At 39.2% G+C, this 17306-nt stretch overlaps 1 protein-coding gene across 9 annotated transcripts in view; it reads right to left on the bottom strand.

Moving 5' to 3' along the window:
* The window catches only part of CFAP61 (cilia and flagella associated protein 61), a 285236-nt gene that overhangs the window by 198681 nt on the left and 69249 nt on the right, over window positions 1–17306 (bottom strand). For all 9 annotated transcript variants that reach the window (XM_019826885.3, XM_019826881.3, XM_019826883.3 and 6 more), the window contains one exon: window positions 3177–3268. In XM_019826885.3, coding sequence (XP_019682444.3) covers window positions 3177–3268 — 92 coding nt within the window. The remainder of the gene's footprint in view (window positions 1–3176; window positions 3269–17306) is intronic.

Genomic DNA, 17306 nt, shown 5'->3' with positions numbered 1-17306 from the left:
TCACAGACCGCGAGATCGTGACCTGAGCTGAAGTCGGACGCTCAACCGACTGAGCCACCCAGGCGCCCCAAGATTTTCTCTTTTTCACTGGTTTTCCATGATCTGATTATGATGAGTTTTGGTCTAGTTGTCTTAGTATTTCTTGTGCCTGCTGTTTACTGAGCTTGTGTCTATGGGTTTACTGTTTTCATAGAATCTAGAATGTGTTTAGTCCTCATTTCTTCAAATATTTTTTTCTGTTCCAACTGCTCTCTTTCTTCTTTATGGACTCTGATTGCACACATATTAGCTACTTATTAACCCAAAGCTCACTGATACAATAATCTTTTTTATTTTTTAATTCTCATTTCTATCTCAAGTTTAGTAAGCTTTTTTTTCTGCGATGTTTAATCTATGGTTAATCCAGTGTATTTTTCATCTCATGAATTGTAGTTTTTATGTCTAGAGGTTTTATTTGGGGTGTTTTTTATATCTTCTATGTCTCTCGATGATCTTTGAAACTTAGATAGTTAGAATAACTGCTTTAATGTTCTTGTCCACTAATTCTAACATCTGCTTCATATCTGGGTTAATTTCAATTGGATGAGTTATCTCCACCTTACGCATCATATATTCCCAGTTTTTTGAGTGCCTGCTAATTTTTTGTTGGATTCCAAACACAGTCACTTAGAATAGTTGGGTGTTAGATAATTTTGTACTCCTACACCTATTCTTGAACTTTGCTCTGGGATTCAGTCACTTGGGAGCAGTTTGATGCTTTCAATTCTTGCTCTAAAGATAGGTTAGACATGACTGGAGCAGTGCTCTGTCTAGAACTAATTATTCCCTACTACGGATGCAGGCAAGACTCTTCTGTGCACTCTCCAGTGCCTTGTGGGTCCTAAGGTTCTCCAGTCTAGCTGATGGGAACAGGCACTAGCTCCAGCTTTGGATGAGCACTGGCACTGTGAACTCTACTCCTTTGGGGAGGTTCTATCCTCATCCTGACCTTCACTATTTCCTTACATGACTGTGCTGATCAGTCCTCAACTGAATACACAGGGGTGACCCTCTGCTGGTTGTCTAATGTCTCTGCGCAGCTCTCTCCTCTCTGGTACTCTGTCCTGCAAACCTTAGTGGCTTCAGTCTCCATGGATTTACAGATCTGCCTCCTCAACTCAGAGAGTCCATCAAGTTCCCACTGGGTTCTTCTGCCCTGTGCCGTGGCCTCAAAGTCTCCCAAGACAGGAGGCTGGGGCAATCGGAGAGCTCACCTGCCTTATTTTCCATCTCTCAGGCATCACTTTCCTTGGTTACCTGATAAGCAGTGTCTTAAGAACTGTTATTTCATACATTTTGGCCACTTTTTGGTTGTTTCGATAGGAGAATAAATCTGGTCTCTGTTACTCCATTTTTGCCAAAATTAAAAGTTCTTTGTACTAAGTTTCTTTTTCTTTTTTTATTATTAATTCTATTCATCAGCTTCATTTCCCTCAACTTAATCCATGTCATACAACCTTCTTTAAAAAGGTTCAGGTGTCCCTCATTCCCCTCCTCTGGGATGCTTCCCATCCTCCTTCCCACATAGTGAATTAGGGCTTTCATCTCCCCCACTGAGTACACTCAGACATAGCAGAGTGCCTGACCATTGTGCATGCCCAACCTCCATTCAGAAAATAAACCAGCACTTGAAATATAACAGCCAACCAGCTACAGGTTGGGTCCTTTTGTGGTCTGAGGCATAAGAATGCATTTTCCGCAGAGACAATGTGGAAATCTGGGAGGACAAGCCAGGTGGCCTAGTGCTAAGATAAAAGTCCTCCCTCCGTCCTCCTGTTCCCAAGGTTTTCTTTGCACGAGTTGATGGGCAAGGGGGAATACTGTTTCACCCAAGGCTGAAAAGGAGAAAAAAAAAAGAGAGTTGGAGGCTGAAGTCCAGAAACAATGGCTTAGCACCTGCCCCCCATCCTGGGCTCAGGAGGGGTTCTGGGCCCAGCTGGACGGAGAAGTCAGGCAGACCAGAAGCTGAAGGAGTGTGTAGGGAAACACGCCTTGGGATTCTGGCCATACACAGTGCTGATGTAGGACTAGGCCAGCAACATTAGCCTGTTTAAAAGGGAGACCATTTTCCTGTCCCACCCACTAGGTGAGGCCTTATTCCTAAGGACACAAGAGACATGCCCTGAGGTCCTGCAGGAGTATGTGAGGACCCAGAGCCCAATAAATTTGGCCATTTATACCACAGTAGTATAATCCAGTATAAATATAATCCAGTAATATATAAATATATAATATATATTACATATAAATATATAATAAATATATAATATATATAATTATGATAAATATAATTGTATATTTATAATATATAATTATTATATATTAATTAATATTAATTGATATTAATATATTGCTTTGTATTACTATAATTATAATAAATAGAATATATAATAATTATATGTGTAGTGTGTGTGTGTGTGTGTGTGTGTGTATATATATATATATGTATATATATATATATATATATATATATATATATATATATATATAAAATCCAGTATAAATCCAGCCAATGGCTGGATCTGTTGGCTTGTCCGCCATTTCCTATGTAATCTATTACGTGGCTGACTGGCCTCCTTTGGTGTGGGTCTAACTCCTTCTTTAGGTTAGGGTGGCAGCAGCACATGCAGAACTCTGGCAGCAGTAGGGTGCAGGTGGTGGTGGGGCTCCTGCTGAGGCCAAAGACAAGTGGAGCCAGTGGCTCTCCAGGAAGCTGTGTTGGGCATCTCTATAGCTTCCAGGAAAGAAAACAGGGCCTCATCTGACTGTGTGGGCAGTGTATAAGTCTCTTCAGTATGTCTGGATTTTCTACCTGGCTTTAAATGAGCAGCTTCATCTGCCTCAGCCTCCTGAAGTTAGGGAATGGGTGAGAAGGGAGGAAGAGCAAGGATGAAACTCCATTCTGACCTGTATTCTTAAAGCTAGCAGTGAGGCTCTGATTTGTCTGTTATAAACACACACCCAGTATTTCCTCCTGCCTGCTGTCTCCCTGGTCTTAGTGATAGTGAGACCTTTTCCACATCAGATCACAACTTCTTGATGATGAGCCTAGCACCAAGAACGCCCCTGACCCCACAACACAGACAGCTCCTAGGCCCACCTCGGGGCCCCAGGCGTGGGTGAATGACCTCCATTACCTGAATGCTTTCCATGGTCTCTGGAATGACTTGTTCCTGTGGCTCCTCTGCTATTTTCAGGAAACTGTGGCTGCTACTACTGAGCTTAGCATCTTTGAGAGAAAGAGTGGCATGAGGACAGAAAATAGACAATAAATATCTGCACAGTTACAGGACGTTGAAGACAGCATGGTAATTAATGTGTTTCTAAAATGCAGCACATCTGAAGAACTGCAGTGCAGAGGGAAGTACCATGAGGTGGGAAGCATAGCCCACCCCAATTCTGACCTCACAGTGCCCTTATGCATGTGATGGAGATAAAATGATACCTGCCCCTATAGGAGCTGTAGGAGCAAAGTGATGGCAGCGATAGGCCTGGCCCTGTAGGCCTGGCCTTGCCCACAGGGGGCCCTCACCCTCGAGGTTCCTGAACCACTGGTCTTTTCATGGGAACCCCCTTTCAAGTTTACAAACAATTGATTAGCAACTTTCTGGGAAGCAGGCTTTGAAATGATTTGGAAACATGGGCGCTGAAAATTAGCATAAGGGCTGCTTTCTGTTTGTTTGAAAATATTATAGCATGCAGTCGGACAGTGGTCACTATTTTCACTTCTCTACTTTCTAAGGAAGAAAGTACTGTTTTAACTGTTCTGGAAAGTCAATAATCAGGGTAGTGTTTGTGTATTTAACCTTCACTAAAAATTACAGTAGGAAAAAAACTTTCCCATTTTGTCTACAGAGCTTTTATCCCCCTCCTTTCACTCCCTCCTCCTTCTGCATTCTTGTCCTTCTTCCTGCCCATCTTCCTTCTCATCCTTCGAATTTCTCTTCCTGTCTCTCTGCCCCTTTCTCTCAACCACTCTCTTGTTGATCTTTCTTCTCTTCCCCCTCCTCCTCCCTCCGTTCTCCCACCTCCTCCTTTCTGGTTTGCCCTGTGTCTGCTTCACTGGAGACTCTCAGCTCTGACAGCTGTTCACAGACGCCCTGGGAGGTTGTGCCCAAGGGCTGCCCCTCCACGCTGCCAGCATGGGCCTGCCCCTCCGTTTTCTTGTTTCTAATGGTCACATCAGACCTCGTGGGGCCAGAGGTAGCCTATCCTCTCTGCTCCCTCCTCTCCCACTCTGCTCTTCCAGTGCCAGTCAGGGCAATGGCCCCTGCAGATACCTCTCAACCCCCAGTCCCCAGATTACAGCACACCTTTTACTTACTTCTGGCAAAGATGTAGCTGAGTGAAACAAAATGAAATTCTAAGAGAAAAATTAGATGCCCAGGGAAGTGTAAAGGATATAGATAAAGAGGTACCTAATGTTGAAGGTAGGATGACTGAGAATCATATCCCAGCATTAGGGGTAGCTCTTTTGGCATGGAGAGAAAATCTGGAAAGAGGAGCAAAGGACCTAGAATGCCTCTTCTGAAGAAACATGCCGTGGGGAATGTCTCAAGTCTCTAACTCCTGAATATGTGCTACTCCCTGCAAAGCTTTTCAGAAAGTCTATACGGCATTCTCATGATGACAAGTCACATGCTTTTTATGTTAATTTGCTTTGTAGTTGAGATATAATGTGCATACGGTAAAAATGCATGAACGTCTACAAATACCTACTCCCATGTAACAATCACTTAAATAAATACCTAAAGCATTCCCAGCACCCAGAAGTTTCCCTGATCCCCCTGTCCAGCAACATAGTACCTAAAGGCAGATGCTCTTCCGTCTTATACCATCAATCTGTTTTGTTCAGCAGCAAACTTTTTGAATTAAAAAACATATATATCAATAACTCCCTATTCTTAAGTTCTACTTTATTTTTTAAAAGACAGCTTTTTTCTATTTTGTTTTACATTTGAAGAACTACCCCCCCTAAAAAACAACATACCAGATCTTTGCTGTGCCTATATTTCTTAAAAAAAATTTTTTTTTTAACGTTTATTTATTTTTGAGAGACAGAGACAGAGCACAAGCAGGGGAGGGGCAGACAGAAAGGGAGACACAGAATCTGAAGCAGGCTTCAGGCTCTGAGCTGTCAGCACAGAGCCCGATGCGGGGCTTGAACTCACAAACTGTGAGATCATGACCTGAGCCGAAGTCGGATGCTTAACCAACTGAGCCATCCAGGTGCCCCCCTATATTTCTTTTATAATTAGGACAAAATTACCAAAAAGTAAGAAACCTTAAAGAATGGATTAGATTTGCTATGAGCTGATAATCCCAGTGATTTCAGTGTTTTATAGTCTAACGTTCATGAGACAATTACCAACTACAACAGCTAACTGTCTTGGCTAAACTGTCGTGGGGTATTGCAACTTATTAGCAAGCAGTGGCCACACCGTCCCCAGACGTGGCTGCATTTCAGAACTGGGTGAGGTGAGGCAATATCTCTTGTTCTTGTGTCTCCAGAGTTTTGTGAGGTTTAATTAGTTAATATTGATTATGTGTCCTGAGATTCTCAAATGTGAGGTACTATCCCAGGGAAAAGTCAAGGCACTGGTATTATATAACACACAACTAACACCACCACTGAGGCTGCAAATTTAACCATTATTTTATTGCTTCCACTACCTATGCAGCTTAGAAATTACAAACTAGTGAGAGTAGAGGCACCATTTTCTATGTTCCTGCTCTTGAGATTGCTAAAATGGGATGGGTTTCCCATGGAGCTAATAAAGCTGGAGGTTCAGGCCTCCTCTCCCAGTAAAGGCCCCTCCCATGGCACAGCATCTACTATTGCACTCATAATTTTACATTTGTTTTCTCAAAGAGGGCTCTCAAATTGTATAGACTTTGGGTCCCACAAGACCTGGATCTGCCCTGCTCTTTACCCAATAGTGATAGTACACGTGGAAAGCTAACTAGTACATTTTGATGGCTGCAGGAATAAATAACAGTAAAAAATCTGGTAGTTTTTAACATTTTTTAAAATATAGACCAAAACTCCCAAGAAAAATTTTTTAGTGAAATGAAACAAACGGATTCTAAAAGAGTAAATATGAAAAATAAAGAATAAATATGGAGAAATAGTTTTTAAGACATTTTAAGAAACAGTCAACAACAAAATTTTAAGAAATAAGAACAAAAAGTAGGCCAAATTTCCTAATGAATATTAAGACATGTTATAAAGCCATAGTTAATGTGTTATTCAAGTAGGAACAGAACTGAATGGAATTCAGAAAAGAGCCAGACAATTATAAAATGTTGACATATGTTAAAGGTGGCATTTCAAATTGGTGAAGAAAGAATAAACTATATAATAAATAGTACTGGCTCACCATATGGGAAAAAATTAATTTGAGCCCCTATTTCATTTTATACATAAAAATCACTTCCAATACATTAACAGGTTTATTATTATTATTATTATTATTATTATTATTATTATTATCATTATTTTGAGAGAGAGAGAGAGCGCGCGCATACACAAAAGTGGGGGAGGGGCTAAGGAGAGGGGACAGAGGATCTGAAGTGGGCTCTATGCGGACTGCACAGTGGGGTTCAAACTCACGAACTGTGAGATCATGACTGAGCTGAAGTCAGATGCTCAACCGACTGAGCCACCAAGGTGCCCCCTTAATTTTTTTAAAAATATGTTTGAGTTATAGGAGAATAATCTGTGATCTCAGTGGTGGAGAAATTCTTCCTTAAAAATCCTTCTGCAAAAGGGTGGAAGTCATGAAAAGCAAAATACTTTTTATTTATTTATTTTTGTGTGTATGCCAGGCATTTTTATTTTAAGTTTTTATTTTAATTCTAGTTAGTTAACATATATACTTGACCACATCAGAATCTAAAAGGTCTGTCAAAAGTACCCTAAAAAGAAGTTTTTTTAAAAAGTAGATACAGGGAGGGGTACCTAAGTGGCTCAGTCAGTTAAGCATTCAATTCTTGATTTTGGCTCAGATCATGATCTCACAGTTTTGAAATCAAGCCATGCATTGGGCTCTGCACTGGACATGGAGCTTGTTTAAGATTCTCTTCTTTTCCCTTTGCTCCTCCCTTGCTCGCATGTACACATGCACATGCTCTCTCTCTCCTCTTTCCCCCCAAAGTAGATACATAGAGAAAATATTTGCAACACACCTCATGGAATAACTGAATTACAGAAAGGAGAAACAACCCATTAGGAAAGGCAATGAATGTCCAGGAAATTTAAATGACTAATAAACACATAAAAGTGTTCATTCTCAATATTGTTCAGAGAAATAAAATTAAAACAATGATCTCTCCTTTCACACCTATCAGATTGTCAAAAGTTTAAAAGGCTGACACTGAGTATGAAGAACTGTGAAAGGGTCTGGAGAAAGACCACTGGTTTGGCCATGTTTGGTGGCCATGTGAATACTTCCAAGCCCAGCAAGAAGAACTCCAGAAACAGAGCCTATGAAAACTTGCAAGGGACCCAAGGAGACATGCGCTGGGATGTTCACTGCAGCACCCTTTGCAATAACAAAAGAGCAGAAACAATTTAAGTGTCCATCTAAGAACAAATATGGCACATTCCATGCAATGGATGTAATACTACCCCGAAGGTAAAAGGAGTGTCTTATACCTATGTGTACCAACATTATTAGATCTCAAAGAGTGGAGAAGCAAATATCAAAATATCACATACCCCAAAGACACCATTTATATAAAAAAAACCACTGCCACAAAAGGGTAGTGTTTCTTCTATCAATATATGGACTTCATATAAAAGTATAAAAGAGTGGGGCCCCTGGGTGGCTCAGTTGGTTAAGTGTCTGATTCTTGATTTTGGCTCACATCATGATCTCATGGTGGGAGAGAGCCCTGCAGTGGACTCTGCACTGACAGCACAGTTTGTTTGGGATTCTCTCTCTCTCTCTCTCTCTCTCTCTCTCTCTCTGCACCCCTCCCCTGCTCATAAGCTCTCTCTCTCTTTCTCAAAATAAATAAATAAATGTTTTTTTTTTTAAGTATAAAAAAGAGGTCCGGGTGAACACACACTAAATTTTTTATAATGGCTATTTCTGGGGAGGAAAGGAAGAACCAGACTTGGAGGTGGTTCAATGGGAACTCAGCTTCAATTGCATTATTTTAATTTTTCAAAGAAGGACAGTTTCATGTGTTACTAATGCAATCAAGATTTTTTAAATGTCCAATTAAATTATTAAATGTCCAAAATATTTGTCCAATGTGTTACAAAATAGCCATTTTTATTTATTATTATAATATTACAAATGGTTTCAAAAAAGCCTGCCACATGAATTTAAATCATTTAATTTTAAGAAGCGGAAAGATTAGAGGTTCAAATCATTCCACTAAACTTCGACGAGTTGCAAGCACTTTGAGATTCTCAGAGTAATGAATAAGATGTAGGCCCTCATATTCTACAAGGCTCACAAGCGATCACATACACACACACATACGCACACACACCCTTATCTCTCTGTGTGAAAGCTGCTAAAGAAGGCATATGAATAAAGCACACAGTGTTCATTTATTTATTCATTCATTTAAAAATTTATATTTCACACCTACCATCTGTTAGACATTAACATTCTAGGGATTTCAGCAATGAACAAGACTAACTTGCACTGCCAAAGCAAGTTAGTTAGTGAATGAGAAAACATTAAGTTATGACAGATGACATGTAGAAAATGAGACCCCAGGTGCTGCTTTAGATTGAGTGGTTGGAGAAGTCCTTCCAAACATTTAAGCTGAGACCCGAAGGCTAAGAAGTAGCCTTGAGACAGTAAAAGAGAATGGAAATGGGGAGCCTGGGTGGCTCAGTCGGTTGAGCCTCTGACTTCAGCTCAGGTCATGATCTCACAGTCCATGAGTTTGAGCCCCGCATCAGGTTCTGTGCTGACAGCTCAGAGCCTGGAGCCTGCTTCAGATTCTGTGTCTCCCTCTCTCTCTGCCCCTCCCCTGCTCATGCTCTGTCTCTCTCTATCTCAAAAATATATAAAAACATTAAAAAAAAGAGAGAGAGAGAGAGAATGGAAACAATGAGTAGACAACTCTTTCTAGGAGTTTTGCTGAAGAGCAAAGACTTCCTTATTTCTTGACAGTTTTCCTTCCTTGATTTGCCTCTGATCCTGTGATCTTCTTTGTAATTATATTACTTTCCTGGGGCTGCTGTGACAAATTACAGTCACCTGGTAGCTTAATGATAGAAATGTATTCTCTCACAATTCTGGAAGATAGAGTCCAAAATCAGTATCCGTGGGCAGAAATCAAGATGCCAGCAGGGACACACTCCCTCCAGAGATTTGGGAAGAAGCTGTTCCTGCTGCTTCCAGCTTATAGTGGCTGTCAGCATCCCTTGCCATGTGACCACATCACTCCAATCTCTGTCTCTGTGGTCACAATGCCTCTTCCTCTCTGTCTGTATTATCTTCCCCTGTCTCTTTCTCTCAAAAGGACACTCGTGATGGGATGTCAGGCCCCTGAGATACTCTAAAACAAACTCCTTATCTAGAGATCCTTAATCACACCTACAAATACCTTTTCCCCAAAACTAAAGTAATATTTACAGGTTCCAGGGATCAGAATGCGAGCATCTTTGGGGAGGTAATGTTTCAGTGTACCTCAATGGGCACCTGTTACTGAAGGAGTACTGTGACCATCCAAATACTTACTAGAAGGTCAATCTCAACTTGCCCAAATCAAAATCACAGCATCTCCATCAAATAATTAATTCACTCTTACTATTCCGATATTGCAAAGTGGTTCCACCATCTACCTAGTTTCTGCAGTCATCCTTGATTTTTCCCTTTTCCATAACCTTCCCTCTCCATATGCAGTAAAACATCAAATTCAATTAATTCTCCAAAATATGTCCCAGGCTTCATCCATAATCAATGTTCTGGTTCAGTCCCTCCTCATCTCTTTCCTGGACACTCCAGTGACCCTTGGAAAGTCTTCCTGTGAACCAGAAGTTGACCATGGGGCTTCTTTCTAGTTGAAAATTCCTCATGGATCAGCTTCAGGTATGTTGTGAATAGATACAATCTAATCTCCTTTGTAAGGCATGTAAAGCCTTGTCTCCCCTCAATCTCCTGTCCTGCTCCATCTCCTGTCACTACCTCACTTAAAGCTCTAGAAACACTGAAATTGTACTTTCCCCTAATAAGCCATGGTTTCTAATACCTCCTTATTTTGTACATTTTGTTCTCTCTACTAGGAAAATCTTTCTGCTTATTCACCTAGAAAGCTCCAATTAGTTTTTGAAGTTTTGACTCAAAAGCTTTTTGTGTGTGAATTCTATGCTGATGCTCTCAAGATGACTTAGGTGTAATTCTGCTATAGTCCCACCACAATTTTCTAGCCTTCAAAACACTTCACTTTTTGTAAATTAATTTGTCCTGCATATTTATCCTGCCATTAGACAGTACTAGACTCACCATGTACTAGACTATAGACTAGGTTCCTAATGTCTACTATATGGGAAGTACTCAGTGTTTACTGAATGGCTGAATGAACAGCAAGAGGCTGATGATAAAGTTCACAATGATACAAAGAAAAACACTAGGCAGGCTGCATTAAAGGAAAAGAAAGGACTTTTTTCTTACTTTTCAAGGAAACTTTTCCCAACTGGACTGCAGTGCAGACTCCACACCATACAATATGACGAACTTGAGCTTAATTCCCTGGTAATCCCCATATCATTGTCTTTTTTTTTTTTTTTTTTTTACTTTTTTAACATTTATTCATTTTTGAGAGTGAGAGAGACAGCCTGTGAGCAGGGGAGAGGCAGAGAGAGAGGGAGACAGAATCTGAAGCAGGCTCCAGCCTCTGAGCTGTCAGCACAGAGTCAGACGCAGGGCTCAAACTCATGGACCCGTGAGATCATGACCTGAGCTGAAGCGGGATGCTTAACTGACTGAGCTACCCAGGCACCCTTCCCATGTCATTGTCTTGAGATGAGACCATAGGTTTTAGCCTCCTCCAGGCTAAATTGGAGTTTGTGTCTACAACAGAAGAGGAGAAAGAGGTCATGATCAAAATCATTAGCATTATTCTTTTTTGTGGGAATAAGGGTTGAAATGATGATGCTGGTTTTCTACCCTCCCTGTATTTAGGCCCTTGCTATGTAATTTCCTCTCCCTCTGATTCTGCGGTCAGCTGTGTGATCTGCTTTAGATAAAATAATGTGTATTAGTTCAAAGCCTAGACCTCAAGAGGCTTTTTGTGTTTCCACTTGGTCTCCTGCACCTTTGTGGTCACCATAAGAACTCGCCCAATCTAGCTCGCTGAAAGGATGAGAGGCACATAGAGCAGAGCCAAGGCCAGCCTAGATCAGCCAACAGGCAACCAACCCCAAGTCATGTGAGAAGACCCAGCCAAGATCAAGAAAGCTGCCTAAATAACCCCAGTTGTATCAGCAAAACATCCTTATTGTGGTATGCCACTGTGGTTTGGTAGCTGTTTGCTGGCAGCACTAGTGTGGTAATGGGTTATTGATGTAACCATGAAAGATAATAGAGAGAATTAACCAAATCCTGAAGCTGGTTCTTTGAAAATACTAATTAAATTGACACTGGTGAGATTAAGAAAGGAAAAGACACAAATAGTACTAGTAATGAAACATAAAAATACAGGTGACATCTATTAAGTAAGGTGGTAGATATAAATCCATAAGAACATTAAATATAAATGGACTAAATATTCAAATTAAAAGATAACAGTTGTCACTCTAGATTATTAAACCTGGGTGGCTCAGTCGGTTAAGTGTCCAACTTCAGCTCAGGTCATGATCTCACAGTTTGTAAGTTCGAGCCCCATGTCAGGCTCTGTGCTGTCATCTTAGAGCCTGGAGCTCCCTTCAGATTCTGTGTCTCTCTCTGTGCACTTTCCCTGCTTGTTCTCTGTCTGTCTCTCTCAAAAATAAATAAAAATTTAAAAAATTAAAAAAAAAAAAGAACACTTGGGGCACCTGGGTGGCTCAGTCGTTTGAGTGTCTCACTTCGGCTCGGGTCATGATTGTGCAGTTTGTGAGTTTGAGCTCTGAATTGGGCTCACTGCTGTCAGCATGGAGCCTATTTTGGATCCTCTGCCCCCCCTCTCTCTCTGCCCCTCCCCTGTTCATGTTCTTTCTGTCTCAAAAATAAACATTAAAAAAATAACACTTAAACTCTATGCTGTTTATAAAGGGCACATCTAAAATGTAATGAAATAGGAAGAACGAAAATAAAAGGATGGAAAAAAGATACGGTATGCAAATATGAATCAAAGAAAGCAGGTATGGCCATATTAAAATCAGAAAAAAGTAGACTTTAGGGGCACCTGAGTGGTTCATTTGGTTAAGTGTCCGACTCTTGATTTCAGCTCAGGTCATGATCCCAGGGCCATAGGATTGAGGCCCATGTCAGGCTCCGCACTGAGCATGGAGCTTGCTTAATGTTCATCTTCTCTCTCCCTTTGCCCCCTCCCCCACTCAAGTGCTCTCTCTCTTTCTCTCTCTCTCTCTGTCTCTTAAAAAAAGAAAAAACGAAAAAGTAATTCTAAGGCAAAATAATATCACTAGAGATGAAGAGAACACGTTACAACTGATTTTTTTAATTCAAAGAAGATATAATTATTTAAAAATTATGCACCTAATAACACAGATTCAATATATATATAATGAAAAATGTTAGACTCTGAGGAGAAATCAGTATATCCACAATCAAAGCAGGGGATTTTAAGACACATCTCATAAATTGATCAAATAAGTGATGAAGTCAATAAGGATAAAATATTTGACATTATTATCAAATGTGACTGATTCATATAGAACCCTGCATCTAACAACTACAGGATAGTCTTTTCATAGACCCAAGGAACATTTTCAAAAATTGACCATATGTTCAACAAAGTTTAAAAGATTAAGATCAAAGTAGGTTCTGTGACTTCAATGCAATTAAACTAACACACAGTAATAAAAAGATAACTAGAACATCCCAAATGGATAAAGAAAATGTGGTATATACATACAATGGAAAATTATTCAACCTTGAAAAAGAAGGAAATCCTGCAATATGGTAACAACATGGATGAACCTTGAGGACGTTATGTCAAGTGAAATAAGTCAGTCACAGAAGGACAAATACTGCATGATTGCACTTATATGAGGTACCTAAAACAGTTCTACTCATAGAAGCATAGAGCAGAATGGTGAAGCCAGGAGCTGGGAGGAGAGGATAATGGGGGGGGGGGCAGGTTGGCTGCTATTCAACAGGTATAAAGTTTCAGTTATCCAAGATGAATACATGCAAGAGATCTGCTGAACAACACTGTGGCTACAGTTAACAAAACTGCATTGTACACTTAAAAAATTTAAGAAGGTAGTTTTCATGTTAAGTGTTCTTAACACAATAAAATAAAATAAATACATAACAGAAAAAGAGGGAAAGCACATTAGACCATGCAAGCTAAATTTGTGATCACACAAAATCAAGATGTTATATTGATCCAGAAGATCACTCCATTCCAAAGGGAAAGTTTTCATCCCACGAGTTTGGAGCAAAGGACCCATGGGCAACATGGCCGAAGGCAGGGCAGACAAAGGTGGTGGTGAAGGGCCTGGGAAGCTGCCAGAGCAGGTAGAGGAGGAATCCCAGGTTTTGCATGGAACTGGCCACTGTAAGTGGTTCAATGTGCAAATGGGATTTGGATTCATCTCCATGATAAACCGAGAGGGAAGCCCCTTGGATATTCCAGTCGATGTGTTTGTGCACCAAAGCAAATTATTCATGGAAGGATTTAGAAGCTTAAAAGAAGAAGAACCAGTGGAATTCACATTTTAAAAATCTTCCAAAGGCCTTCAATCAATATGGGTAACTGGACCTAAACCACCCCTGTTTAGGAAGTGATAGAAGACCCAAAAGAAAGACACTACAAAAAAGAAAAACAAAGGGAGATAGGTCGCTCTCCAGAAATGATTAGGGCCAACATACAACCCCTTCAAAAATAAGACTGTTCGGGGTGCCTGGGTGGCTCAGTCAGTTATGCATCCGACTCTTGATTTCAGCTCAGGTCATGGTCATGGTTCATGGGATGGAGCCCTGTGTCAGGCTCTGCACTGATGGTGTGGAGCCTGCTTGGGATTCTCTCTCTCACCCTTTCTCTACCCCTTCCCCACACTTGTGTTCTCTCTCTCTCTCAAAATAAATAAATAAGCATTAAATACATACATACATACATACATACATACATACATACATAACAGATATCCCCATATGTTTGAGAATAAATATTCTTTTAAATAATTTATGGGCCAAAGAATAAATGAAGTGAAATCTCAAAAATATTGATAACGAGGGGCACCTGACTGGCTCAGTCAGTTAAGTGTCTGACTCTTGATTTCAGCTCAGATCATTGACCTCACAGCTTGAACCGTGAGTTCAAGCCCCATGTAGGGCCCTGCATTGACAGTGTTGAGCCTGCTTCAGATTCTTTCCCTTTGCCCCTCCCCACAAGTTCTGTCTGTCTGCCTGTCTCTCTCTCTTCTCCAAAATGGATAAACTTAAAAAAATATATTGATAATGAATATATTACATAACTTGTGAGTTGCAGCTAATTCCAGGCAGAGAATAATATTTCTAGTTTAAAAACTCATAGAAAAAAGGAAGAAAACTGAAAATCAAGCTAAGAACCCATCTTAAGATATAGGAAAACAAACATCAAATTAAGCCTAGGGGCGCCTGGGTGGCTCAGTCGGTCCGACTTCAGCTCAGGTCATGAGTTCAGCTCAGGTCAGTCCGTGAGTTCAAGCCCTGCATTGGGCTCTGTGCTGACAGCTCAGAGCCTGGAGCCTGCTTCGGATTCTGTGTCTCCCTCTCTCTATGCCCCTCCCCTGTTCATGCTCTGTCTCTCTCTGTCTCAAAAATAAGTTAAAAAAAAAATTAAGCCTAAAAATAAAAAGGAGGAAATAATAAAAGAGCAAAAATAAAATAAGTAACAAACATAAAATAGGGAGCACCAAACAAGCTAATAATTGGTCCTTTGAAAAGACTAAAAAAATTGATAAGCCACTAGCAAGACTATTCAAGAGAGAAAATACAAATAACCAAGGTCAGGAATTTTGAAAAAGGCAACATTGCTACAGAGCTTATGAACAGTAAAAGCATAATAGAAAAAAATGAAGAATGCCTTCAACTTTATCCTAATGCATTTGGAAATGTAAAGAAATGTACAAATTCTTATAAAAAATTACAAACTTAACCAAAGAGACAAAGAGGAATAGTTCTACTACAATTTATTTGAAATTGCAATCAAAAACCTTCCTCCAAAAAGTCCACCAGGTTCAGACAGCTTCCCTGGTAAATTCTATAAAACATTTAAAGAATAAACATCTCTATCCTTGCATAAACTTCCAAAAATAGAAGAAGGAAGAATACTCCTCAAATTGCTTTATGAGGCCAACAGAACCTCATTTCCAAAGTCTGGCAAAGATGTTTCAAGAAGGGAAAATTACAGACCAATTTCACTCATGAATGTAGCTGCAAAAATCCTCCACAAAACATTAGCAAAGAATCCAGTACTGCCTATAAATAAAAATATATTATTAACAAAATAGTTAACATACAAAAATTAATCAACGTAATTCACCTCATTAACAGAATAATGAAGAATCATATGATCATCTCAGCAAGTACAGAAAAAAAGCATTTTATAGAATTAAATTCAATTTTAAAAAAACAACAACCATTATTGATAAATTTCTTAGCAAACTATAAATACAGAGACTTCCTTATACTGTTCATGGGTATTCACAAAGTCATCCTTACTGGTAATGTATTCAGAACTTTCCATTTAATATTAAGAACAACACAAGGATGCCTGCAACACCATTTCTACCCAAGGTATTAGCTAGTACATGAAAAAGAAATAAAAAGAATAAGGATTTGAAAATAAAAAATAAAAATTTACATTATGCAGAGAAAGTCCAAAAAAATCTGCAGATCATAGAATTAATAAATCAGTGTAGAAAGATCATTGGATATAAGGTCAATATCCAAAACCAGCTGCATTTCTATATAACAGCAATAAATAATTTGAAAGCAAAAAATTTTAAAGATAAAATTTCCAAAAGTGTGAAAATATCAAACACCTAGGAATAAATCTAATAACAGATGTGAAAAAAAATCTGTTGCAACAAGTATAAAACATTGTGGAAAGTGGACATAAATAAATTGAGGAATATAGCATATTCATAGATTAGAGGGCTCAATACATTGTAAAGATGTCAATTCACCCTACACTGATCTATGATTCAAATCAATCCCATTCAAGATCTGAAATTATTATTTTTAAAAAGTATTTCTTGGTTTGATATTTATTTATTTATTTATTTATTTATTTATTTATTTATTTATATATAGAGGAAGAGAGAGAGTATGTGCTCATACAAGCACAGAAGGGGCAAAGGGAGAGGGAGGGAGAGAATCTTAAACAGGCTCCATGCAGGGCTTGATCTCACAACCACGTGATCATGACCTGAGCTGAAATCAAGAGTTAGACACTTAACCAACTGAGCCACCCAATGACCCCTCAAGTTATTATTTTTGAGCTCTCAAGTTTATGTGAGAAATCAGATAAGCTATGTTTTTAATTTTTTTTTTTAAAGAATTTTTTAAGTAATCTCTGTACTCAATGTAGGGCTTAAACCCACAACACTGAGATCAAGAGTGCAAAGCTCCAGGGACTGAGCCAGCCAGGTGCCCCACAGAGAAATTGGTTTCAAAATGTTTAAAGGTAAGTTTGTTTATTTGTTTGTTTGTTTGTTATGACTATGTTACTTCCTGTAGTTTAACTTCTGAGTTCTTTATGGTTACTTTGATTAAATAGATAATTAAGTATTTTTTCAGAGTAATCTGTGATCCTATTAAAATCAGATGTTCAAACCTTTTAAGATATTTGACAACTTTTGGTATTTTGCCTTCCCAAAATAAAATCCTAAGTAAAATCGTGATCCTTAAGTGACTTCCCAGGGGGTCCTGGAAAATCTCTAAGGATTTGTTCTTTTCCTTGTAAAATGAGAGATATCTAAAATTCATTAAATACATTGAACTGCATAAGAACTGTCAAATAAGAAGAGATGTTTAACTTTCCCTAGGTTATATTTGTGTGGGTGAATGTTATTAATACAAATATTTCAGGGATTATATGAAGGTCCTAGAAATTTGTCAATGTCCTCACTGTCCATATGTGTC

This window comes from Felis catus, chromosome A3 (genome assembly GCF_018350175.1).
Source record: "Felis catus isolate Fca126 chromosome A3, F.catus_Fca126_mat1.0, whole genome shotgun sequence".
NCBI classification, from domain to species: Eukaryota; Metazoa; Chordata; class Mammalia; order Carnivora; family Felidae; genus Felis; species Felis catus.
Note: the sequence above shows the minus strand (reverse complement) of the source record. Positions and strands in the feature narration are given on the sequence as shown.